Below are 26,650 nucleotides of genomic sequence, written 5' to 3' on the forward strand. Positions count from 1 at the left end.
CACTGACATTTTGAGAACGTGGGAGGGCCAGATTACTGTGTGCAGGAGTAGAGATTTTTTTTTTTTTCTAAATAAGAGCAGTGTGAAATCCAGATGTGCAAGAATGTACTTTTTTTAAATGAAAAATAAAAGCTGGTTATCAGTGACCTAGTGTGTTTGCCTTGTTGCCCTACGAGGCCTTTGTCTTCCGAGGTGCTGAATACCAGCCTTCTCAAATACCAATAAGGATAAATCACCTAGAGATCTTGTTAAAAATGCAGACTGTGATTCAGTAGGTCTGGGGTAGGACCTGAGAATCTCCCATTTCTATCAAGGATCTACATTCCTGAGGAATGCTGGTGTTGCTGGGCTGTGGACCTGCTTTGAGTAGCAAGGCTATAGACAACCTAGAATTTGCTGTTATCAAGAAAATTGTTTCTCTTAGGGACATTGCTGGGAATTCTCAGGGAGAGATAAAACACTCTTTTTTTTTTTTTTTAAGATTTATTTATTGGGGGGAGGGGCAGAAAGAGAGAGAGAATCTCAGGCAGACTCCATGCCGAACATGGAGCCCCACAGGGGGCTCGATCTCACGACCCTGAGATCATGACCTGCGCAGAAACCAAGAGTCGGACGCTCAACCAACTAAGCCACCCAGGCACCCTGGAGAGAGAAAACACTCTTGGTGGGACTTGATTGAGGAATGGGCTTATGTTCATTTTCCTAAGCTGTGGTAGTCTAGCTATGATGTCAGTCTACTGATGATGAAAGAAGGGATCTGGGCAGGCAGTGGTATTAGGGGGCCCCAGGCTTCCAGGGCACGGGCACGTGCATTACCACCATTTGAGCCTCACAGAGAATTTGGGCAGCACCTGGGCAGCTATTGTTATTCCCAGTTACAGATGAGGGACAGAGCCTTGAGACCAGTGCAAGCATCTCTCTCTCCTCCACCATCCCCCCCATGGGAGACGGGACTGAGAGAAGAAACGCCTTGCTCACAGCTAGTTACATAACTGCAGACGCTCTAAAATCCCAGATGCTCAACACTCCACTTCTAGAAAATGTGTTTCCAAGGCCTTGTTTCTCTTCAAACCCAAGGTCTTTCCCTGAGGCTGTGGTATTTGCATGCAAACTACATTTTGAACAATTAGAATGAATTTGTCTGGCCCTGAACTTAGCGCAAGACTAAGAAGAGAACAATAGAACAGCATCTGTTTTATGACTTAGTAGAAAGAATCCCATTAAAAAAAGATCTGATAAGAGCTAATTGGGAGAACGTGGGGAAATTAAGCTTCTCATTTTAGCTGTGTCCTAGCTCTTCGGCCTCTTTAGCAGTCCTCTGTTCTCTGTGGAGAAGTGTCTGTAGAGTCCCATCTCAGGTCGGCATTATAAATAATACATGTAATCACCAAATGACGCTGGTCTTCTGTCCCACCGATCCTAGTTGAGGCTTCAGAATTTTCTACGTCATGCTTCTGGCATCCTCTTCCAATACTTGAGAGATGAAGCCTAAGTTGAAACGTCTTTGCCATTCCCGAGCCTCTGTCAAAAGATAATTTGAAGGGGAATGATCCCAAATATTTGTCAGAGTTCAGAAATCCATCTGCTATTCTTGAAGGCCAACACTTGGCATCAACCATTCTAAACGTAGCCCAATAATAGCGAGCTTCCTTCCTTAGGAAGAGCTTACAAGCGAAGCTATTGTGACTATTTAAGGGGGCTTAAAACAGTAGACATGGATGAGGGTTGGCCTAGAGGGCAGGACCCTAGTACGATTTTTAACAAGCACGAGCAGCTACTTTATTTGGTGCCTTCAAACTAAACGGAGATACAAATGATGTGCTTTGGTGACCTTTGACATAAACTTACATTACATAAACTTCTACTCCAAACCTATGAATGGGGCAATTCTGTTAGAGCTGGAATCACGCCTTCACAGCATGTGATATGCCAAGTGGCTAATTTGAGGGGTCCTTTCTGTGGATCCCAGTATTAGAATGCAGGAGCAAAAATAAGGTTTTTGGGTGCTTGTGAATTTGAGTAGCCCAAGAGCATCATGCTAAATTCTGAGACTTACAGAAAGGATCCCGTGGAGGAGAAAAATTCTTGCACCTCACTTATTTTGGAGTCGCTCGGGGGTAGTTTTGTACCTTTATAAAGTGAGGTTTTCCTCCAAGGCATGAAGTGGGGAATTTATAGACCGTTCTTCACAAGCAAAGACCATTTCCAACTTTTCTTGAGCCCAAATAATATTGCTGAATGAGCGAGCAGGAGCAGAGTTGGACATCATGCAGTCATCCCTTCATTTCCCAGGCAAGGATGCAGAAGTCCACACTGAGGCAGTCACTTGGTCAAGGGCACTTTTATCTTGCAGGACATCTGGGACCAGCACACACGTCTCCTGACGGCCACTGGCCAGACAGAAAGCAGGGTGGGCAATCTGTCTTCTGTAACGGTAGAACTTGTGAAAGAAAATGTTGTAGGCCTTGGAAAAATTCCCTCTCTGAATAGAAACACAGACTTCAGCTCAGGTTATGGCTTCCTGGGTGATGGCCTGGACTGTTGCGTGTGTGGTGTAATTTCTGGGGTGAGTTTATTTTTTTTTTATGGAAGTACGATAAATAGAACATTTCCTGCCTTAGTCTGCCATTTGGAAAAGCTTTTCATTTCCCCTCTGGGTCTCGGGGATTACAAAAGACAGACTCCTTTTCAATGATAGCTCAGGCTGAGCTTGAGCATACAACTCAGCCAGGAGCGAGCTCAAAGTGAGTTTTTTTTCAAGGCAGAGAAAACAAAATAGGGTCTCCTTGACACCAGACCTGGCTCCGCTTCTATGTATGTCTGTAGCTGTGAGGTTTTTAAAAAGCAGAAGATCTAATCATCCAGGACTCCAGTCTTCACGGGACATTCTGTAGGATCTTCAAAGGAATTAGTTGGGTGGGCTTGTGGGGTAGGAGGCACCGGCTGGTAGGAACCAAGACTTTCTCCAGACTGTGTCTTTTAGTGTAGTGGTGGGGGGCGGTGAGCAGGAGGAAGGAGGGACGGGCCCGGAGGGCAGAGTCACAGTGAAGGCACCTGATGTGTTGAGGGCTTGCTCTCCACCAGGTTCTGTGCTCCCGTGTCACCTGTGTGATCTCCCTGGATCCTCCCAGTCATCCCCTGGGGGGAGAAGAGGCCTGCGATGGTGGAGATTTAGCCATAGAGCTTCTCCCCTGCACATCCCCTGGGGGCTCAGGACCTTTGGTGTGAGTCTGGCTTCTTGTCTTTACCCTGAATGAATCCTCCACATTAAAGTGGAATAAACTTTGGTTAGACTCTGTGTCCTACAATAATCAGAATTTTTCCTCCTCCGACTTCAGCATTTTACTCTTTTAAGAAAGTCAAATGACGGGTAAGCCAGGGCTAGCAGGAACCCCTCCACAGAGGAATTTTGGCAGGATTCAGTGCTCACAGCTCCTGTGATTATGTCTGAATTACATGGATGATTTTTACTGAGATTTCAACCGTCTCCACTCTCCTGCTAACTCTACCCTACAGGTGACAAGTCACCTGCACTTTCTGGGCCTCGGTTGGCCTCATCTGAGAAATGAAGGAGTTGGATGAGGCTTGAGGGATCTGGGTTGGGCTGAGGGTGGGGCAACCTTCCAAGAGGAAAGCGGCTTCAATGGCTTTCTGAGGCAACATGCTGAGAATACTAGGGAAAAGTGTTAGAGGAAGATCTTGGGAAGGCAACGCCTTGGAGGAGCCTGTGAAGGCCACTGCCAGGGAGCTAAACCTGCCTGCCTTTCAGGGTTGGAGGGCCAGCCCGCCCTCTCAGGAACCTTCACGAAGCCCGTGCCAGGAGCCAGTGTGGTTCTGGCATCTGTGGTTCTAGAATCCGTGCTGGCTCACAGGATTTCTATTCAGCCAGTAGAATTCTTAGCTGCAGGTAACAAGATTCAGTGATATTTTACCTTTTCTGAGCCACATTTTGGCCCTATTTTAGAGTGTCTTTCAAGATATCTTTTTTACTTTATCCACTTTATAAATAACAAAACTAAGGCTCAGGGAGGGGGAGAATTACTTACACAGGATCACGCAGTTTTTGAGCCCAAACTAGGTCTGGAACACAGGACTTCTAATTCTCTGCTTATTATTACACTCCCCTCTTTTGATTAAAGGGCTACCCAGGGAACTCAGTTCACCCAGACATCCTCCAAACATTCTGGCTTGGGTCTTACCACAAGCAACTGTCCCAAATGCATAGCATTCATATCAAAGGCAAAGTTAAACATTCCTGTAGTCTCCCACCTCCAGATTAATTTAAAAAGTATGTGTTTTGCTTTTAAATCTTGCCTTTCCAACCTGCCCTGAAGTAATTTTAAATGAAGTATTTTATTTTATTTTTATTTTTTAAAGATTTATTTATTTACTTATTTACTTATTTACTTACTTATTTGACACAGAGAGAGAGGGACAGCGAGAGAGGGAACACAAGCAGGGGGAGTGGGAGAGGGAGAAGCAGGCTCCTGGCTGAGCAGGGAGCCCGATGCGGGGCTCGATCCCAGGACCCAGAGATCATGACCGGAGCCGGAGGCAGATGCTTAATGACTAAGCCACCCAGGCGCCCCTTAAATAAAGTATTTTAAATGGAAATTAAAGCAGCTCTGTGACAAGAAGTGCTCCCCTTTGGCCCGGGCACCCGTTATAGAAGCTCCGTCCCTGTCAGTTGCGGAGGTAAGAACTGACAGGATCTCACATAGGATTTGATAGGGAAAAGCCCATGTGTCTGGTTTCCAGACTCCTGTTGGAAGTTGGGAGGTTACTGTTACCATTCTTCCTTCTCTCCCAGTTCCCCACTCACCCAGCAGATGCCTGAACCCCCGCCACCAGAGGTCTGTCCCTTCTGCTTATATCCGGTCCACAATCAATGCCAAACAATTATCCAGAATTCATCCTTAAATTCGAATGCTTTCAGAGTTGGCTTTGAGAAATGGAAGTGGGGAAGACGCCATGTTGGCCAAGGGGGGGCCAAAGGAGTCAGGGACCAGTGATGGCAGGAAAAGCAGACCTAGAGGACAGAGGGACTCCCAGAAGATAGGCTTTTGACTGCTTTGTGGCCTCATCTGTGACTGAGCTGGCATCCTCAGACTGGAGGAAGAAAGGGAACTGGAGAATTCCTGGGTGGGTTTCCCTGATACAACGCAAAGGACAAGACCACCTGCTTATGGTCCCCTAAACACCCCACGCTGTGTAATCAAGCCTCCAGACATGCGCCTCTGCAGTCACTTCTGCTCCGAGGTCCTCACCCACTGTTTTGCTTGAATAAATCCTCTTGCCTTTAGACTCATATCATGAGTCTACCCCAAGACCTGTGGAGTGTCTAGCCATTGCTGGCTAGAGGACTGTGCCTGGGAAGAGGAAATACGGTTGAGCCCGTATGACCATATGAGAGCTTGGGCCTGGTCACAGTGCTGCCTGTCACCCTCAGGGAGGAGCCACCTACAGAGATCAAGAGCAGTCACGTGTGGAGGTGTAACCCTGAAGACATTAGCTGGCAAGTGGGGCTCCCGGCATTGCTTCTGCACTGACGTGAGGTTCTCCAGACATCTTCCACCCAACATGTGCTCTCCATTCCCAGAACAGCTCAAAATGGTGCCCTTCTTTCAGGGCCTATGCAAGGACTGACAGTGGGGGGGACAATGGTAGAAGTGGGGTGGCAGAAGGCGGGCCATGACCTGAAGATGTCTCCAGGACAGGAGTACCAGGAAATAGGGAATGAAACGAGTAAGGAGGGCACCTGAAATCTCCCTGAGACGCTGACTCTGTGTGTTTGGAGTGGGCCTGGGGACGTTTTTTGTCCATTTTCTTGTTTAACACAACCCTTAGGTGATTCTGTTATATATCCCTAACCATGAGCACTACTAGATCAAGAGGTGGCCGGGCCCGGTCGAACACTGGAATCCTTTTGAGAGTTTTGAGGGGGGAAAAAAAAAAAAAAAGGCCTGAGCCCTACTCCAGGGTAATTAAGTCAGAATATCTGAGAGCGGGCCCTGGGCATTGCATTTTTAAATGAGTATTAGACTTCTCAAGTTCTATAAACCTACTTCACTGATATATTATAAAATACTAATTTTGCAAAAAAATTTTCCAGAGGGTCCCAGGTTTAAGCGAACCTGTTTAATAAATCTCATGACTCAGATTTGATGTTAGTGGCATAAGCTTTTCATTTGTCATATTTGGGAGTTTGGGGTAGATGAGAGCGACTGAGCCCAAGTGAGAGGGGGGATGGCAGATTTTGTGAGTTCCCTAAAGTCTTTCCAGACCAGCTTGTGCTGTTAAGATGCTACATCTCAAACTCCACATTCAGACAACGGAAGCAGAGGGTGGGACGAGTAGTAATTGAGGGATCTTTGCTATCACAGGATCCCAAACACCAGTGTTTGTGGGAGAAGCAGAGTTCAATGTCAAGCTGCCCTTGTCTGATATGAAGATTACAGGAGTTGCAGGTTCATTCTGTGAATGTAGGGAAAATGGATTCGTGATCAAAAGCTGGAACTAGTTTCTCTAACGTCTCGAATAATAATAATAAAAAAATAGTTCAAGGGAGGAAAGCAACACTTTTGACAGTGGCCTAATTAAGTGGAAAGCATGTTTCTCCATTAGGACTGGTATTCTCTGGGGCAGGCTTAAGTGAGAAGACCTCTTCTTCAAATGAAACCCATGTGGGAAGGAGTTCTGTTTATTTTTTTTTTAAGATTTTATTTATTTACCTGAGAGAGAGAATGAGAGAGACAGAGAGCACAGAGGGAGAAGCAGACTCCCCGCTGAGTAGGGAGCCTGACGCGGGGCTCAATCCCAGGACCCTGGGATCATGACCTGAGCCAAAGGCAGACGCTTAACCGACTGAGCCACCCAGGTGCCCCAAGGAGTTCTGTTTTGAGGCTGTAGATTTGTATCGCTCTTTGGTTTCCTATGCTTTGGTACATTTCTGATGTGGGAGAATTCCAGCTTTTAGCTTTCCTGACTCAAGCATTGAGAGCCACAGTCATGCTTAAAAGAACAGCATGATGATCCCATAAATATTTGTAGCAAAGGTTTCCGGATAATGAGAGGACACAACAGGCTTCCACTGGGCTTCAGTAGAAAATCACCAGGAATCTGCCCCAACCTGACCTTCACCTTCATCCATCTATCTTCCTTGAGTTCTTGTCTTTGGCACCTGAGCCACTTGAAAACAGTGGTTGAAGAATATAGCTCGGCACAGAAACTCAGTGACCTTATAGAGAGCAGACGTGCATGAGCCTATGATTGTACCTACATCTCACCCAACATGCATCCTTTTCCCTGTCTCCCTCGTGGTCACTGTGACACTGCCCTCATTTAGGGACACTTTTTCAGCCAGTGGACAGTGACCGTCATTCTTCCTGTGTTTGCTTTCTCTGCTGAATGGATTGCTTCACACACAAAACCCTGAGCACCAAGGTATTGTTGAATTTTTGTGCCATCGAAGAGAGGTCTACTGACTCTTTAGCAAGGCATAGTATTTCACAAACAGGGATGTTTAATTAGCTCTTCTTAAATGTTTGTCTTCTGTGGTCATAATGACTATAGCTGGAAGTTTATAAAGTGAACATCATGTGTTTTATACCTATTACCATTCAGTTGTGTAACAACCCTGTGAGGTGAATATTTCTGCCCCCAATTTGCAGATAAAGAATGTAAGGTTAAGTGTGTGTGTGTGTGTGTGTGACCTGCGGGTCACACATACCACCCCAAAACTTAGTGGCTTTAAATGATGAAGACATTAATTTTGCTCATGAACTTACACTTTGGCCAGGACTTTGTGGGGATAACTGATTTTACTTCACTAGGTGTTATCTGGGACAGCTCAAAGGCTGGGGGCTGGCATCATCTGAAGTTGCGCTCATTCACGTGTCTGGTGGGTGATGCCGCCTGTCAGCCGAGCACTCAGCTGGGACTGTCGATTGCAACACTGCACGATGCCTCTTCTTGTGCTGTGGATTCCTCATGACAGGCATCCCAAAGGAGAGAGAGTGTGCCGGGCCCAATCGGTATCACTGTTTATGACCTGGTCTCAGAAGTCATACACTTGACATTCTACTACTCATCGAGGCAGCCATAAAGACCCACCCATTTTCAAGAAGAAGACAAATATAGACTCCACGTCTAGAGCATATCTGGAACTGGAAATAAGGCTGTAGTCACTTTGGTAAATAAAACCTGCCACATAGAGCTGCTTGATATCAAGGCTGGAATTTGAACCCACATCTGCTTGACTCTACACCCTGCCCTTTATACTGTACTACAGAACTCTGTGAAGTCAAGAACACAGCCTGCCTCTAGTGCAATGGAATTTAGTTGTTAACTGGTATACCTGGGGCCAGCGGATCAGGAAGAGCCTAACTTAGAGGCAGAGGTTTGGATGTTGGGGCCTCGCGGGGCTTGGTGCAGGTTGGTGATAGGAGAGTCATTCTGCCTCCCGAAGCACTGCACTCATGCTAATGGAAGACTTCTCAACTATCTTATTAGAAAGGGACATCGTTTGGTATTGAAAATATTAATAACAAAGAATACTATCTGACTTTTACTAGTAAGGAAACCTCAGGTGTCTAATAACTGGCAAACTATTCGATTGAAATGAGGCAAAGTCTAGAATAACGTGGAAGGGAGTGAGAGAGGCTGGGAGGCAGAACTCACCAGGAAGAATGGAGACGAGCAAGTCCTGTAGCATTTCCACATGTTCTCTGTTCTTCTTTCTTTCTCTTTCCTTTTCCCTCTTTTCTTGTTTTAAGCTCAGGGGTTGAATAGCATGTTCTAGGTCTAAGAGCCGGTGTTACTGCTGACTTAGGGAGGATAATCATGTTCTTGGGCGTAGAGGACTGCTCCAGAGGGCATCAAGCATGGAGGGGGAGAGCGGCTAGCTGAGAGGGTAAAGGTCAGGCAGAGGAGGATGTCAGCCAAGGAACACAAGGGTCAAATGCAGGGCCAACAGCAACAGCAGAGCATTAAGCCAAGTGTGGGCCCTTCTGAGCCCTGGGCCTCATGCATCCACACAGATAGTCAGCCCATGAAGCCAGCCCAGCAGCCGGGAGGGACCAGGTGACAGGGAGGCTGCAGAAACCTGAGTTTTAAGAAGCAAGGATAATTGAAAGTTCTAACTACAAGAGAAAGGTCAAGTAGGAGTAAGTTACAAAGAAAGGAAAAAAAAAAAAAAAAAGAATTACTTAGGCCCAGAAAGTGACTGAAAGAGAATGATTTTAAAAGAAGGCATGAAGTAGAAGCCACACTGGCAAGAGGTCTGAAAGAGACCCATTCATTTATTCAAACAGTGTGGACATGAAAGAATAGAAATGAAAAGCCACGTAGGAGTGGAAAGAAGGGCTGGGAGAAGGAGCATTGGTGTTGGGTGGGAAAGGGCAGCTCTTAGAGAGTGTGTGGAGGAACAGGAGGTGAATACAGGCTCAGTGCGGATTGACGGAGAGCTCAGGGGAGGCTGAAGGACACTCCCAAGAGGCCTCAAGCACTGCCGTATTAGGCAACACAGCAAGTTGTGGGCGTCCTTGGGCCCAAAGCCTCTATCAGACCAGAGCCCTAACTACTCAGGGTCAAAGGCACCACTGGACCCTGCTCTCTTAGTCAGACATTGACCACAGTAGACTTCTGGGTATGGCACCCCCGGGTGCCTTCGGGAGGGGATATTTACATAACTATATTGAGGTGTTTACAAAACCACCTGGTGAGCTAAGGTGTTGACGACAGACACTGCATTGACGGGTTACCTGTCTCAGCTAATACTTTTATAAATTTACCTGGTGTGATGTTTAATTTTTTGTGTTAACTTGGCTGGGCTGCGGTGCTCAGATATTTAGTCAAGCATTGTTCTAGATATTTCTGCACTACAGGTATTTTTTGGGTGAGACTAACATTTAAATTTTAGTAGACTTTGAGTAAAGCAGATGATCTTCTATAATGTGTATGGGCTTCATTCAATTAGATGAATGCCATAATAGAAAGACTGACCCCCTGTGAGGAAGAGGGAATTCTATCAGCAGACTTCCTTTGGACTTGACGTGCAGTTCTTCCCTGAGTCTCCAACCTAATGACCTACTCCATCAGGTTATGGACTTACCAAACCTCTACAGTCATGTGAGCCAATCCCTTAAAATAATTATCTATATTTATCTATCTATCTTTCTATCTATGCACATACTCACTCCCACATACGCACATCCTGTGGGTTCTTTTTTTCCTTTTTTAGAGAGAGAGAGAGCTAGTGAGAGAGCTTGAGTGGGGGGAGAGGTAGAGAGAGAGGAGGAAGCAGACTCCCCGCTGAGCCAGGAGCCTGATGCGGGGCTCGATCCCAGGACCCCGGGATCATGACCTGAGCCGAAGGCAGACGCTTAACCGACGACTCTGCCACGCAGGCGCCCCACATCCTGTTGGTCCTATTTCTAGAGAACCCTGCCTTGGAATTCTTCCTGTTACACTTGGAATTCTTCATGTTACACTGCGCAAGCAGCCACCCACAGAGTGCTGATTCAGCCTTTATAATCTACTTCACATAAATGCTGACAGTGTCTGAAGCCTCAAATGTATACTCGTTACCTGTTCATTGAAAGAAAAATGCCCGAGTGACCCCAGTGAGTGAAGCCTATGTGACCGCTGAGAAAAGAGCTGTTGTTTCTTCAAGGGTAGAGCTCCCTGACCTCACGTGGACCACAAACCACCAAGTCCTATCCATGCTAACAGAAGGCTTACCAACCAAATTATTACAGACCATTTGGTATTTAAAAAATAGTCATAATAAGGAAGACTCACTAATAAGGAAAAAAATGGGCAGCTCCATCCAGATTTTGTCATTATAAAGAAAAATTCTTTTTCATATAGTGGGAATCAGTTTCATGCTCTATAGATGAGTCATTTTATATCCAAAGAAAGTTCTCTTCCCGTGACCTTTGTCACCTTGACACTCTTTCCCATAAGATAACAACCAGCTTAGCATGGCAGAAAGCTACAAATCAGAAATCAGAACTATATCCCTGATTCTGTCATGGGGCCAGGTTGTGCAAACATAGGCAAGTTGTTTAAACTGTCTGGGCTTGTTTTCTGACCAGTAAAATGAAACAGCTAGCCCATATCATCCCTGTGTTCAGTCCTAGCTCCTTTATTGTAGAGTTCTTATTTCTAAACTTGAAAAAATTGCCTGGTCACTTGAGTCTTCGGGGAGAGTTTTCATGGACCAAAGCGACAAAAAGTTGAAATGTGCCATTAATTAACTTTCTGGAGAGAACTGGAGTTTCTGTCTTCTAGTACTTCATCTAGAACTTATCCTTGCTAGGTTGTTAAATGAATCAAACAGGGGCGCCAGGGTGGCTCAGTCTGTTGGGCGTCTGCCGTCAGCTCAGGTCATGATCCCAGGGTCCTGGGAACGAACCCCGTGTTGGGCTCCCTGCTCAGCGGGGAGCCTGCTTCTCCCTCTGCCCGCCGCTCCCCCTGCTTGTGGTCTTTCTCTCTCTCCCTGTCTGTCAAATAAATGAATAAAATCTTTAAAAACAATAAATGAGTCAAAGAGCCTAAAAACCTTGCATTTTGAAATCTCAGACATTTAAACATCTGTATACTCTGGGGCCCAATCAAGAGAGAAACCATACAGTGGTTTAAACAGGGGAAGTTTAACATAAAGTATTAACCATGATAGAAGACTGACCATAACATATATGAGAATTCTGGAGGGGTAGGAGAATGGCCAACGGAGGGATTCAAATCTCACTGGAGAAGTTACGGTCAGCCCAGCAAAAAGCAGAGAAGCTCACTGGTTTGGCCAGGCCCGAGCTGGTCTGGAGTTGTTCAGGCAAGCAATAGGCTACTGTCCAGAGCTCAGGTGCGGGGCAGGTGGTCAGCAATGGTGTCATAGGCATAAGAGGGAACCAGCTGTTAGTGGAAGCAGGAGGCCTTCAGGCCACATGAGGCTTGCAAAGTAGGCATCACATCTGTGTGGACACCCTGACCAGAGGCATGCTGTGTGCGGGCTACATGGGGGCTTTGGCTTCTGTGTCAAGAGAGCTACAGAATGGTTATCACCAGGCTGTGGCTGCCAGGTGCCAGAAGGGTCACATTCTGGGCTGTGGCTGGGGCAGGCTCTGCTGGCTGTCTTCACACCCACACGGCTGACCCCCAGCCCATACCAGGGTCAGCAGAAGAGACTCTTCCTCCTGCAGGGTCCCTCCAGTGCTCTCTCCTGAGAAGGACACCTTCACGCTCACTTTAGAAATGCTGAAAGGAACTTCCCTCTATTCTCACAGAACATTTCCTACAGCGTGCATTCGGAGCTAAGAGACTTCGATTGATATTGATAAACGACACATATCTGTCAAGCTTAAATGTCATCTGTCCATTTCCCGCCATTCTTTCTTGGTTCCTTTCTGAAAAATTCTTCCCTCTTCCCAGACGTTGGTGCCTGCAAACCACTTTTGGACAATGAATCAGCTTCTTGTGTGGAGGCCCCAAGCTCTATGTACCTGGTCCTTTCGTGGGGTGTCTTAAATCAGCAGTTCTCAAATGTCGTTCATGACCTCTTGAGGTCCCCGAGACCCTTTCAGGAATTCTGGGAGGTCACAACTAATTTCAAAGGAATGTAATTTCTCCCTGGGGTTGAAAGTTCGTGAGTAAGGCCGCTGGTGTTTTAGCACAAATCAAGGCAGTGGTACAAACAGGACTAGGAGTCACGTGCGTGCAGAAAAAAAAAGAAGCCAGTCTCGTTTCTGAATGTCCTTGGTTGAAGCAGTAAAAAAGTATATAATGTAATAAAACCTCAACCCTTGGGTACATGTCTTTTAAACATCCTGGCTGATAAAATGGGAAGTGCACGTAAAGCTGTTGGGCCACAGTCCGAAGTACAACGGCTGCCTGAGTGATGAGCCGAAGCAGCCGGTCTCTCACGGAGCAGGGTTGTTACTTGAAAGAGCAAGTGGCAGACAAACTGTGGCCTCTCAAGCTCGGTATTTGCCAGACATTTTTCTGGAAAATCCATGAAATGAGCTTGTCATCTCAAGGCTAACCATGGACAGTATTTATTGCCTATGATCAAATACAAGCTTTCAAGAGAAAATTAGGATGTTGGGAAAGAGATACCCACCCCTCTGCACTTGACAGCATCTCTTAAACTTCTCTGATGAGCTCAGTGGTGATATTACTGAATGAAATATTTTGACATTGTACGATGGCATGTGTCAACATTTGGGAGATCTGCATAACTCAGTGAAATGCTCTTTTCCAAATGACGAATTTGTGATGTTAAAAAATCATTCATGGGTGAATTACCCATTTATAGTGCGAGATAGATGAATGGGTTTTAGGGGAACAGAAGAACTTCGCTGATAGGGTTTCAAATTCCACCTACCAACCAGGTTTTAAGAAACTACCACTTGAGTTTCGGTATGGTATTAAAGAAAAATACCCACGATTATCTGAAAAAGCTATTAAATTACTCCTTCCTTTTCCAACTACATATCTGAGTGAGGCCAGATTTTCTTTTCATACTTCAACCAAAAAGCAAAAGATTGAATGCAGAAGCCAGCTTTTATTAAGTCGGACATTAAAGATTTTGCAAAAATATAAAACAATGCCACTCTTCTCACTCAATTTCTTTTCTTAAAAAAATATACTTCCTTTATTTTAGAGTGTTATTTATGTTAACATACAATATATTTATTATCATTGCTATTATATTTAAATGAATAAGTAAATAAAGATTTAAAATATTTTTTAGCTTTCATTTATAATACAGTAGATACAAAAGTTCTTTGGGATTCTCAACGATCTTTAAAAGTACGTAAGAGTTCTGAGACCAAAATGTATGAGGATTGCTGTCTTAAATCTCCATTAATCACTTGAACTCACAAAATTGTGGGAATTTGTAAGTGCGGTGGTAGAGGCCAAAAGAGGAAGGTGACTTCCTTACTACTCAAGGTCACATAGTGAGTCAGAGGCAGAGATGGGTCTAGATCCGTGATCTCTGGCTATAGTGTGTTATACAACCCAAACTTCTGCCCCAGGACACTCTTCAGAGTGCCAACATCACAATTTTGAGATACTCAAGCCATAGATAGGGAGTGATAACCATCCTCCCCTCAACATGCATCTGCTCAACCAGGAACGGGTACCAACTAAATTGCAGGCACCTGTGCTTGTTGCTGCTGAGGGCAAAGTAAATAAAAAGTGGCCTGTGTGTAGGGGGTAACCAAGCTTACCATTTAGAGGGAGAGACTACATGAAAGACAGTATGTCATAGCATAGGATATGACTTACCTGGCATGTAATGTAATGTATATTCATACAACCTATATGATTCTCTTATCGTACACAATATTGTATGTTATATAAGTTTTATTATATCGATAGCATATAATATAGTATGGTGGAGTATGACTTACAGTAAATACATTTAGTATATCTAGGAATGGGGAAGTACTTTGGGGTCACAGTTGGCTGGCAATTTTGTGCATGGGCACTAAGGCCCGTGGCAAAGCAGAACTGTGAACTTGGGAAGTTTGCCACCGTGCTCCTTCTGACACTTTCTGGCTTGCATTAGTTTTCGAGGGCTGTCATAACAAATCACCATAAACTGCGTGGTTTTTCCCACACACAGAAATTTATTCTGGAGGCTAGGAGTTGTACATCAAGGTGTCAGCAAGGCCATGCTCTCTCTCCAGAGGCTCTAGGGAAGGCTTCTCTTCCTCATCTCTTCTAGCTTCTGGTGTTTCTGGCGATCCTTGGTGTTCCTTGGCTTGTAGAGGGAGGACTCCAATTTCTACCTCTGTCTTCACGTGAGCTTCTCTCCTGCAAGTCTGTGTTCAAATTGCTCTCTTCTTATGAGGACATCAGTCATATTTAGGGCCTACCTTAATCCAGGATGACCTCATCTTAACTTGATTACATCTGCAGAGACCCAAATGAGGGCACACTTACAGGTTCTGGAAAGACGTGAATTCGGTGTATGTGGGAGGCATTATTTAACCTCGTACACTGCTTGTGTGCTTACCCTCAATCCTCACTGTTCACAGCCTCTTCATCATCCCTCACATTTTCTCTCACACTTTTCAGGGCCTGGGGTCCCGTTGAGCCTCACCTGGCCATCCTCTGTTGGGGTTTTGAGTGGTTGCCACAAGCTCCCTTCATTAATCCATGATAAACTCATGGAAACAAAGGGCTTTTTGGAGCCACATAACTGGCGAGTTGTGAAGGAGGAAAGAAAGAAACTGAGCAACTCAATAGTTAAAAAAAAAAAAAAATGAATACCCTGATTAAAAAATGGGCCAAGGACTTGAATAGACATTTCTCCAAAGGAGACGTAAACAGCCAACAGGTATATGAAAACAATCTCAATGTCACTCACCGTTAGGGAAATGCAGATCAAAACCACAATGAGATACCACCTCACACCTGTCAGGATGGCTATCATCATAAAGCCCAAGGTCAACAAGCATTGCTGGGGATGCAAAGAAATTGGGACCTGTGTGCACTGCTGGTGGGAACGCAATTGGAGTAGACGCTGTGGAGAACAGTATGGAGGTTCCTCAAAAACCTAAAAGTAGAACTACCCTATGATCCAGCAATCTCACTTCTGAGTATTTATCCAAAATAACTGAAATCAGGATCTTGAAGAGATATTGGCACTTTCCCCTTCAGTGCAGCACTGTTCGAGACAGGCAAGAGGTGGGAGGAGTCTACGTGACCATGGACAGGTGAATGGATAAAGAAGCTAACTGCGGTGTATACACACAGTGGAATATACTCTTCAGCCTTAACATGGAAGGAAGTTCTGAAAATGCCACACCATGGATAAACCTCGAGGACATGATGCTAGATGAGTTTAGTCAATCACAGAAAGACAAATATTGCCCAATTTCATTCGTATGAGGTCACTAAAATTGTCAACCTCATAGAATCAAAGAGTAGAATAGTGGTTTCCAGGGCTGGGGGGAGGGGCAACGAGGGGCTGTTATTCAGCGGGAATAAAGTTTCAGGTAAGCCCAGGAGAATCAGCTCTAGAGCTCTGCTGTACCACACCGTGCCTGTGGTCAATAGCAACATAGGGTCCACTCAGGATGCCTAAGGGGGGAGGAGGTCTCATGTTAAATGTTCTTACCACAAGAAAGGAGAAGAAAAGAGAAAGGAGAAAAAAAAAGAAAGAGGAAGCTGAGGATCTTTACATGTTAATTCTACGGCTCCTTTGGCAATTTTTTTTACCGGGTAGCATCATGATTTACGACAGAGCATAGTTTACTGGGCCTAGCATGATTTATGGCAATAGGGAAAATGTGGGGAGCTGTGAAAGTCAGCATCCTCTGCACCTCGGGCACAGCTGTGTGCACACAGACAGAAGGGTGGGATGTGTGCATATAATCCCAGCACTGTCACCTTCAGCTCTGTGACCTGTAGCCCCGGGTTACCTGTTTGGGGCTTCAGGCTGGACTCTGGGCATGACAGCAGGATCTGGAGCCAGATCGCCTGGGTTCATGCCAGGGACCCTTAGGCTGCTTATCTCCTCTCTCTGTGCCTCAGTTTCCACATCGTGCGAAAGGCTGATAATATCCCACTACATAGGCTTCTCATGAGGAATAAATGAGTTAATATATATGAGGTATTTTGAACAGTGCCTGACAATGTAGACATTAGTTGTTGTTATTATATGAATTTTCTATCCAGTTAATAAGAATTCCAATATTTTACTGGTTCCTCCTTCAATTCCCTTATCATCACTCTCCCACTGCCCCCACCAGAGGTAAAATAGGGGACAGTATGTGGATGTGGCTTTTAATTCTTCCCATGTCACTTATAATGGGCCCTGGGGAACAGTTCCTTTGTCAGGATGTCTTAAAGGACCAGGAACCAGGTGCCTGTGGAGTGAGTGCTTCTTGGGAAGCTCTTAGGGAGCCAACATCATAAACTCCAGTGAGCACCAAGCTATTATTTAATTAACAGTTGCCTGCCTGAGTGTGGCTTTATCGGTAACTTTAAGTTCTGTGGGTAGGTGTGGCGCCCACAATGTGGCCTCCCACCTTTCAGATTTTGTATAACGGAGCCCATGGTGTCTCAGCTACTCAGGGAGTGCATCTGTTTCCAGCACCGAGGAAAAGCGAGACCTGAATAAGGATGGGGCTTTTGGCGTAGTTAAGAGAGAGGTAAAATAACTGTAATTTCATAGCAATTACCTACAACCAACACCGTCAAAGGCACCAGTTTTCCCTGATAAATCTGAGCCTCTGCTGGGAGCAATTTGCAAGGTAGAAATAAGCACACAATTAGGCTCTCATGTATGAAAGAAGGCATCAGCCCCTCCCCATCCAAATGCCACAGCAAAACAAACCTCAAAGGGGAAAATACTGTGTTGCATTTTGGGAGTGCATTTTTTTCTCCTTCTTTAAAAAAAAATCTTAATAAGCCCCCATTCCAGGATGTTGTTTAGGTTGTTTGCAGCTTTGCCAGGAAGCCCGGGAGCCTTCACTCCCCTGGCCCTCCCTGTCCGTTGGAGGAAGGCACTCCAGCCACCTGATGGGACCACGGTTTCCAGGAGAGCCACCAGCAAACTAGAGTGAATGGGTGATTTCTCCCTCTAAGTACCATGTCAGGGGCCCACAGACCACTCCATGGAAATAAATTATACAGAGATCGGTTTCCTAACATTTTTGTTTGTTCATGCATTTGCTGAAAATGAATTCCTTATAAAATTCATGTCTCTGCAACCCACTCAGAAGTAAAGCTAGACTTGCCTTTCAGATGATAAAACAAAAAAACAAAAAAAGTCACTCTATTTTGAGAACGGTCCCAAGAAAGGGAAATCTAGTGAACAGAGGTATGCAAGCACTCAATAGGGCTATCTGTTATTGTTATATATGTCTTCCTGCCCCATCCGCCAGCCAACCCCACAGAAGGCCACAAGCTCCTTGACTAAATGCACTTTTGAATCCCCTGTGTGATTTTCTCCAGTGCCTTGTACATAATTGAGAGTGAATTTGCATTTATCGAGTAAAAGGGTAGTTTAACAAATGATGGCTTATTGACACTCACAGTCAAGTACTGGTCAGCACTAAGGGGGCTGTTGATTAAATTCTTGAGTCTGCTGTCTAGATATAGAGAGATGGGGTCAAAGTCTGAGGTATTTGTACTCATGATATATCATGGAGCAAAGACCAAAGGGTAGAACAGAGTTAATTAGAGAGGAACATACTTTGCCTAGGTATAGCCAAAGAAAAGCATTTCTAATTGTTAGAACTACCTCAGAATGGACTGCTTCGAGAGATATAAATTACTGGTTCGTGGAGATGTTTAAGCAGAAACTAGATGATTACTTGGGGGTATAGAAGTTGGTGGTCCAACATCATTTATGTTAGACTGTGTGATGTTTAAAGTCTCCCTTTCCCCTGAGATGCTAGGGTCCTATGGTTTCGGAAAGTTATGACTACATAATCGTCATGCTGGGAACTCAGACTCAGTCCAGCACCTATTTATTGAGTCCTTACCATGTGCCAGGCATTGCCCCGCATAGACCTGAGGAAGACGACAATAAGATAGGGCAGCTGCCTTTGGAGTTAGGCTGGATCATGGCTTTAGTCAGTTCTCCATCGGCCGTATATTCCTTCTTGGCAATATGCACATGCTGATTTAGGACTCTGGTTCTTTCTCTTCCTTTTAGGCTGGAATCGATGGGGAAAGCATTGGCAACTGTCCCTTCTCTCAGCGACTCTTTATGATCCTCTGGCTAAAAGGCGTTGTGTTCAATGTCACCACTGTGGATCTGAAAAGGTAAACAATGCTGTATTAAGGAGGAATGTGTTTGGCTGCACGAACAGAGAACTTTCCATGAGGGAGGGCAGAAGCCTGCCCGTGGCTTCCAGCAGCCTCCTGCTCTCACCACATTGACCAGACTGTCTCAGGGCCAATCCCTGATTACAAGAGAGGCACCTGGGGCTGAGCATTTCTCTGCCCAGATTAACAAGGTTTGGATAGCAAGAAAGGGGGAAGGAGTGGATATTGGATATGCAACTGAGAGTGGCCCAGAGGTGGGCATGCATATCTTAAAATCCAGGAGTCAGCCATTCCAGCGGTACCATCCTGGGGGACTCTACCAGGACTTAGCAGTACTAGCGCCCCATCCTGGGGCACCCTACCAGGACTTCAGGTGTAAGAGTCTGAGTTTCCAGGGCATTGGCATCTGACCATTTCCCCTTGCGTTGCTCTCATTTTTAGAATTCCTTAGTGTGAGAGTTCTGGATTATAGGCTGGGGATGGAGAGTTCCTCGTGCATTTTTAATGGTTGTTAAAAATACCAGGCATCATTCACTATCAAGAGCCACTCATTTCAGGCTCGTATCCTGCCTCCTGTCTTCTGCCTGTCCTTTCAATGCAGAGTAGCTCAAGGCTCACTCCCTGAGCCTCTATCATCTGCTTGTAGCTTCTTCCCTGGTGAGTTTAGCATATTCTCCATGTCGCCTTTATGTAAATTATTCTATACCCGGGAGTCTACCATCTAGAAATCTCTAGAGAGATTTCCATTTGCATTTTCTATTATCACTTTAATATCTAGATGTCAAAAATTAAATCTGTCGTTTCTGCTTTGAGTTGGGCTCCCCTCCCGAATTCCTGGGTTCTTCCATATTCTAAGCACTGGAGAATTTCCAGCTCCCTTCTCTTGCCATCTCCCTTGTCAACCAGTTGCCAAAGGCAGGGCATTGTCCCACTGTGCTACGGCTCACATCTGAGCCCTCTCCTCCGTTCCCAAAGCCCACACTGGGTTCGGGTCCCACCACTGCCTTCAGACTGTCTCTTTGTTCTTCCAACTGGACATCTTCCGTCCGGGTTCTCTCTCACTCTCTGATCCATCGTCTATATAATCCTAAGGTTACTCTTCCTAAAATAGTTCTTTAATCATGTGGCTCCCCCACTCGAAAGACCTTCTGATACTTCCCGTTGCCTGTGGAATAAACCCATCTGTAGGTCTTTGTCAGATCTTCAGCTTTCCACAACTTTGTCTCCCAACGCTTCTCGCCCTGACCTAGCCGCCTCTGTCTGGCTGGACTACCTCTCGCCCCATCCCCTTCGGCTGCCAGCCCCTGGCTAGGATGCTTCCTCTGCCTCACAGACGCTCTCCTGCCTTCCTGAATGGACAGACTGTGCTCAGTCTCCAGGCGCAGCAGCTTCAGCCTCCCTCCCCTGGATTATCATCTGCAAGAGTGCACTTGTATGTTTGGCTGGGGATCAGAATGGGAAGGGAAGCCACCTCAGCATTCCTCAGATGCTTATATTGTTCCTTCATATCTGTTATCTGACCCTACCAATGCCGGGCAATATCCTAACTCCAGTTCAATAGATAAGGAAACTTTCTTACTGCAATAAATAAATAAATGAATAAATAAACTTTTAAAAAGGACAGAAAAGGAAAGAAACAAAAACAAAGAAAGAAAACATATATATATATATATATTTATATAATAAAGAGTTAAGGACTTTTTAAAACATATGATACTATGGGGACGCCTGGATGGCTCAGTCAGTTAAATGTCTGCCTTTGGCTCAGGCCATGATCACAGGATCTTGGGATCAAGTCCCGCGTCGGCTCCCTGCTCAGTGGGGAGCCTGCCTCTCCCTCTGCCTGTCATTCCCTCTGCCTGTGCTCTCTCTCTCTCTCACTGACAAACAAGTAAGTAAAAATTTTTTAAAAAACAAACAAACATATGATACGATGAAGTTTAGCAATTTCTAAGAATATTAATTTCCTATCCTGGCATCACCATTTGCTGGCCGAGTGACCTTGAACAAGGTCCTTCGTTGTCTGAGCCTCGGTTTCCTCGTCTGTACGATGGGGACGCAAGCACTGCCTCGTTCGCAGAGGAACCGTGAGGATGCCGCGAGGCAGGCCACGGAGAGCATTTACGTTCAGGACTGTGCCTGGCTCACAGCAGGCACGACACGCTGACTCTTTGTAGCCTCATCCCATCCCTCACAGAGCTGGTGACACAGTCAGGGAAAGAGGACCGACAGAGATGAAATAGTCCATAAATTAGACCTGGCAATATCGAATTAAATGCGAATTGCGTAATTTCAGCCATAAATGCTCAAGAGGGTCCATAAAGAGAGAGGCCCACAGCTGACCAGTGTCCCGTTGGCCGAGTCCAGCGGAGCACCATCTGTAGGCGGTACCCCCCAGGGATGCCAGCAGACTCCAGAGGCCATTGTTCTCTCGAGTCACAGAGGGGGAGAAAAATAATTTCTGTTTCTTTAAGCAACAGAGAGGTCATGGCAGAAAAATACAATGAGTATAGATTTCCCCTGCCTGCTGAGAACCCGCACATTTCTGCCTTGTGTCAGCTCTGAGAAACAGGAGGAGAAGGTAAAGAATGTCTTCTAATTGTCCAAAGGAGGGAACGCACACCAAGTCAACAAAGGGACCAAGTAGATGAGATCTTAAAACCACTCTCAGTCCCAGCGTCTCAGGAGTTCCAAGTACCACACAATGTAGCCGGAGAGAATGTGTGTTTGGGGAGTGATAGGGGAGTGAGCACCGTGATTGAAATTCTTCCCTTCCCCTCCCAAACTGATTATGCCAGGAATTTGTTTCATTACAGACTCCTCTATCCCTTGCTTACTTTTTCTTCAGTTGCTCCATCCAATGTTTTCTGCTCCCGACTCCCACAAGTGTTGCATTATCTGCGAGAGCATTTGGGGTGAATCTGCTGTTCCAGCCTGGCTCAGGGACTTGTGCATTCTTATTCTTCCTCTTCCTCACTGTTTCTTTTGGCATTGCCCCCCACCCCTCATGCCCCCCATCCGCCAACTTTCCTTCTCTCACTTTGCTCCAGCCGTGCTCTCGCATTTCCGCCAGCTGGTGGAAACATGGAAGCACGCCCTTGGGCATGATCGGGGCTGTGGCGAGCACAAGGCCACTGTCTCTCCTGTTGCACATTCTCTTAACAATGCAGAAGATATCTCTTAGTATAAATGTATGATTGAATTCTGATTTTTTAAAGGTTGGCATCCTGTAGAATGCATTTTTGTTAAGCTAAGTGGCAAAGGACCTTTTGAAAACAAAGCCCAGCCTCTGCCCTGGGTATTAAAATCTTGGTACTCATTTCGACAGCCACCTGCCATCACTCTGTTTTTTCACTAGGACTCAACTCCTTCATCTTGAATTATTCTCATGACTTCCACAGGACAGACTTCCTGTGTCACACCATATCCCTTCAGAACTTTCTCCAACCTCCCCTGCTCTAGGCACCCCCACCATAAGTCTGTTTGGCGGACAGGCATGCTGGACAGCCCAGGGTGTTTAATTTACAAGCTGCAGATTCCCCCAAAGTTGAGGTGTCCTGGTGTAAGCCACCTCCTGAATCTCGATCTCTCTACAGAAAGCCGGCAGACCTGCACAACCTTGCCCCTGGCACGCATCCACCCTTCCTGACCTTCAACGGGGATGTGAAGACGGACGTCAATAAGATCGAGGAATTCCTGGAGGAGACTTTGGCTCCTGAAAAGTAATGAGCTGCTTATTTCTGAAACTAATGGCAGGGGTGGGTCCTTGTTGGAATTAGAGAAGCACAGCGTTAGTTTTGAGGAGGCAGATTTCCAAAGGAGCCTCATCAGTCCAGAGTGTAGGACCCTCTTCTCAAGCCCAGAGAATTGCCAATCTCAAAACCGCTCCCCTAAGTCCAACTCCAAGAGTGGACACCCCTATGAACAGGATCTGCCTCCTCAGCAGAATGCTGGAAAGTGTGCCACCCCTCCATCCCCCTCCATGAGTCCTCCCCAGTCCACTTTGCCTGAAAGACCCCTAAACGAGGGCAAAGTCTCCCCCATTTTAGAACGAGAACTGGAAGGCTGACAAAATGAGAGTAAGCCAGGAGAGAGGTAACCCCATGATGTAAAACCACACCCAAGTATAAACAGGGGTAACAAATCTGACCATGTCTGGTCAAAGCCCATAATCAAAGATGTAAAGACTGACTCCTTTTCTAAACTGGGCCCTGGGGGGATTGGGGATGGGGAAGAGACTAGAGGGCTGTAGGCTTTCGGGTAGACCAGCTGCTCCTGAAGGAAAACAGGAGGAAAGGGAAGGAAGGTGAATTCTGAAAGTTACTGGAAACTAGACTTGTTCCTTATACTCTATTGTAATCAGGGACTAAAACAACCACACTGTTTTGTTTTAACTAAAAAAAGATTTCATATAGGTAAGTCTCACAGAGACTCCATCCTGTAGGACAGCCACTGAAAAGTTTGAAGCAAAAGTGTTTAGAGTCAGGTTTCAGGCTTACTTCGGGGGGTGGGAAGATGAGGAGGGCAGAGGATGGAAAAGTCAGAGGTGGAGAAATCAATTAGGAGGAGCCACTTGATGACGGTTCATGGAAGACAGGCGAGGTGGCTGAGCTAAGGCAGTGACAGTGAACTGGGAGCAGAGAGGTAAGAATGACTCAGTGTCTACCCAGCACCTAAAATAAGTGGGATTGGACCACTGGAAACCACCATCTTGCATTTATTTTGAAGTTGTATTTATTTATCAATAATTTTATAGCCTTCACCAAGTGCCCTAGGAGATAGATGTTACCTAGCCTCATTTTGCAGCTGGGGAAACAGGTATCAAGAGGTTGAGTCACTTGCCCAAGGTCACACATCTAACAAGTGACTGTTAAGTTAAAATTCTCAATTGGTGCTCTGATTAAGCCTTAATATCTATACATTCTTCCTAAAAACTATTCTTGGTCATCCACCTTAGGACAGTTTATTTTCACACTGAGAGTGGAAAGCTGCCTCAAGCCCATTGGAAGCAGCTGAGTATAGACTTTAAGTGAATCTATTGATTAAATCAGCCATAACCCCCATCTCAGCCACCACCAGAAGCCACAGCATCTCCGAACAGGACACCAGCCAGCCACTTTGCTGAAAGGGTCCTGAGAGGGCTCCGGTGCCATCCCCCCATCCTGGGACTCAGCCTCATCACTGGTGCTGGTTTGAAATCCCACACGAGAAAATAAATGCTGTTTGCAATAACCGAACAGAGTTTAGACTGTGCATGGGAGCCCCAGAAGGGACTGTCCAGGGGAAAGCTGTTTTCCTTTGAGAAGCAATACTCGAGCTCAGGAGTGACCACTTCTGTCTAGGTCAGTGGGGAACACAAAATGGGAGCGGTGGGGAGCACATTGTCCCCCCCGGTCCTTTGCCAGGCCAGTAGATGCAGGGCTGGGCTGAGCCCCCCAAGGCCTGAGGCCTTCTCTCCTAGTTCTGCCAGCTGTGTGCTGTGACCCCTTGAATATTCCTTCTCTGCTTTCAGCCTCCGTCCCCTCCTGTGTAAAAGGATGACCCAAGAGCCCCTCCTGTTCTTCACTTTAGCCAGGCTCCCTCCACCCCGACCGGCTGTGCCTTTCCCAGGCTGTTTCTCTTCCTCAGGGCTCTCTAGTCCTACATCCACAGTGAGACCAAGGGGGCCCCAGAGACCCTGAGAGTTACACGCCCCTAGTTCACGTGTACATTCTTCCAGAGGAGGACCATCATCAGATTCATCATCATTTCATCAGATTCCAAAAAATTGCCATGATCCAAATAGAGCTACCCAGTGTCAGACTTCCCTGTCCTCACACATTACCTGTCCTAAGTTCTGCTTCCTCGGGTCCGCGTCCTTTTCTCGACTGCAGTTGTGTGCGGGAGGTTTTCCTCCATGCTCTCCTAAAGTATCAGTGATGCAACGATCCACCACACCCAAGTAGCAGAACCTCAAAACTGTTAAAATGCATGTCTTGCGCGTGCCACCAAGATGGCGGCCCTAGTGATGAGGCGGGCAGCCGTCCTGGAGTCCTCAGGAATGCTCTTTAGATGACTTTGTATGGGTCACACTGGGGTGGAGGCCATCATTACCTTCTAGTAAATGCCCCCAAGCCAGTGCCTCGGCCCCACAAAGGGAGACCTGCTGTTCTGCACACAACAAGCCACCAGCCCCAGCCAGCTGCCTACCGATTCAAGCAGCGAGGCCTCTGTGGCCCGCAGCCGAGGCCCCTGGAGGAGCCCAGCTTGACCTTCTGGTTCTCCAGGGGGCAGCAAAACCCCCAGAACTGTTCACCGAACGCTGTTCTGCCACGTGTTTCTCATCACACCACTGTTTGTAAAAGCTGCCAGAGAGCCAAGAAATTGTGGTAGCCTTTTTTCCCCTTAGCTTTACTTTTTAGAAGAAAAAAAAAGCCACATGCAAACACTCCAACCATTTTTTTTTTTTTTTTTAATCACATTTGGTCCCGCAAAGCATTTGGTGTCAAAAGAAATTCAGGAAGTCTCAAGTAGTTTCTAAATGAGACTAACGTCCATTTCTTTCCTGAGACTGGCCCGGTTAACACTCAGTAGGGAAGCACTGGGGTCAGCCTGGTGATTACTGTCGAGGCATGCTGGGCCTCACCTTTCACCTCCATAGAGTGGCCAGAGTTCAGAGGATCCAGAACTGAGAGGCAGGAGAGCAGGCTCTGGCCACCTTTCTGTCACGTTTGTGGGATGGCCTTGGGCCAGCCTCTCTCCCATTTCCTCATGAGGGGGTGGAACTGTGTAGTCCCAAAGATGCTTTTCAGCAGAAGCTCTGTGATCCCGTGAGGATCTCAAAGCCCTTTTCCAGAGCTGGTTATTATTTAAAATACCCCTTGTGCATAGATGGTATGAGAAGAAGTCAGGAGGGCAAACTGATAATGTATCACAGCCCAGCAAGTAGTCAGTCAACTAGCAAGTACGTACTGAGGACAGACGGGGTCCTGAACATAGCCAGAATTGGAAGACGCTTTCAATTCATTATTTTGAGAAGTGTTTATAGATAACTCACAATAGAGAAAAACAAGAATTCTTCTCATCCTCCGGGAAGTAGAGAAGCAGCCTTGGTACCAAAGACAGGATCCAGTGGTGGCTGAGAAGATGGTCTTTGGGGTCAGAATGGCTTGCATTCTAATCCACACCACGAGGTTGTGCCACATAAATTAGCCACAGAATCTCAGTAGCTTAGCAGAGTACAGTTTATGCCTCACTCTGGCAAAGTCTAAGTGGGCAGTATGGCCCTCTTCTGTATTGTAGCCTTTGGAATATGTGACCCCCAAAGCTCCTTCAGCAGAGAAAAAATAAGAAGGTTCATACCAAATGTTTTTAAGGGCCGGGGCTGTGAGTGGTTACATCACATCCCCTCTCATCCTATTGGCCAGAACCCAGTCGCATGACCCCAATCTAACTGAGAGGCGGAAGCTGGGAAATGCAGAGAAGTACATGGATATTTAATCTTTAATTCTCACATCTGTAAAATAATGATTGTAATGTTGATCTTGTGGGACTATCATAGAGGATAATACTACTTAGCCTAGTGCCGAACATCAAGTAAAAAGCTCGTGAAGTGGCACCTTGAAGCATTAGAAAGAGAAGTCACTACCTTTTTTGTGACTGTCTTCCAGATTTAATCAAAGGACCTGCGTCTTAAAACCGCAGATCCCAAGGGATGTCTCTTAATGACTAATCCAGACCCTGTCTACCTCTAAAGATCATTTGCTTAATTAGCAGAGACAAGACAAGCAAGCACACGGCCAAGGATCAGAAGAATCAGAAGCATTAACCTGGTTTTCAAGTGAGCGTTTGGCGAGATGAAGAAACAGGAATAAAGGAAAAG

The 26,650-nt window shown here is 46.0% G+C and overlaps 1 protein-coding gene across 2 annotated transcripts in view; it reads left to right on the forward strand.

The window, feature by feature from the left end:
- The window catches only part of CLIC5 (chloride intracellular channel 5), a 164,578-nt gene that overhangs the window by 100,232 nt on the left and 37,696 nt on the right, over positions 1-26,650 (forward strand). For both annotated transcript variants that reach the window (XM_027602434.2, XM_027602435.2), the window contains exons 2-3: positions 18,677-18,786; positions 22,386-22,511. In XM_027602434.2, the coding sequence (XP_027458235.1) occupies positions 18,677-18,786; positions 22,386-22,511 (236 nt within the window). The remainder of the gene's footprint in view (positions 1-18,676; positions 18,787-22,385; positions 22,512-26,650) is intronic.

This window comes from Zalophus californianus, chromosome 7, assembly GCF_009762305.2.
Source record: "Zalophus californianus isolate mZalCal1 chromosome 7, mZalCal1.pri.v2, whole genome shotgun sequence".
Taxonomy (NCBI): Eukaryota; Metazoa; Chordata; class Mammalia; order Carnivora; family Otariidae; genus Zalophus; species Zalophus californianus.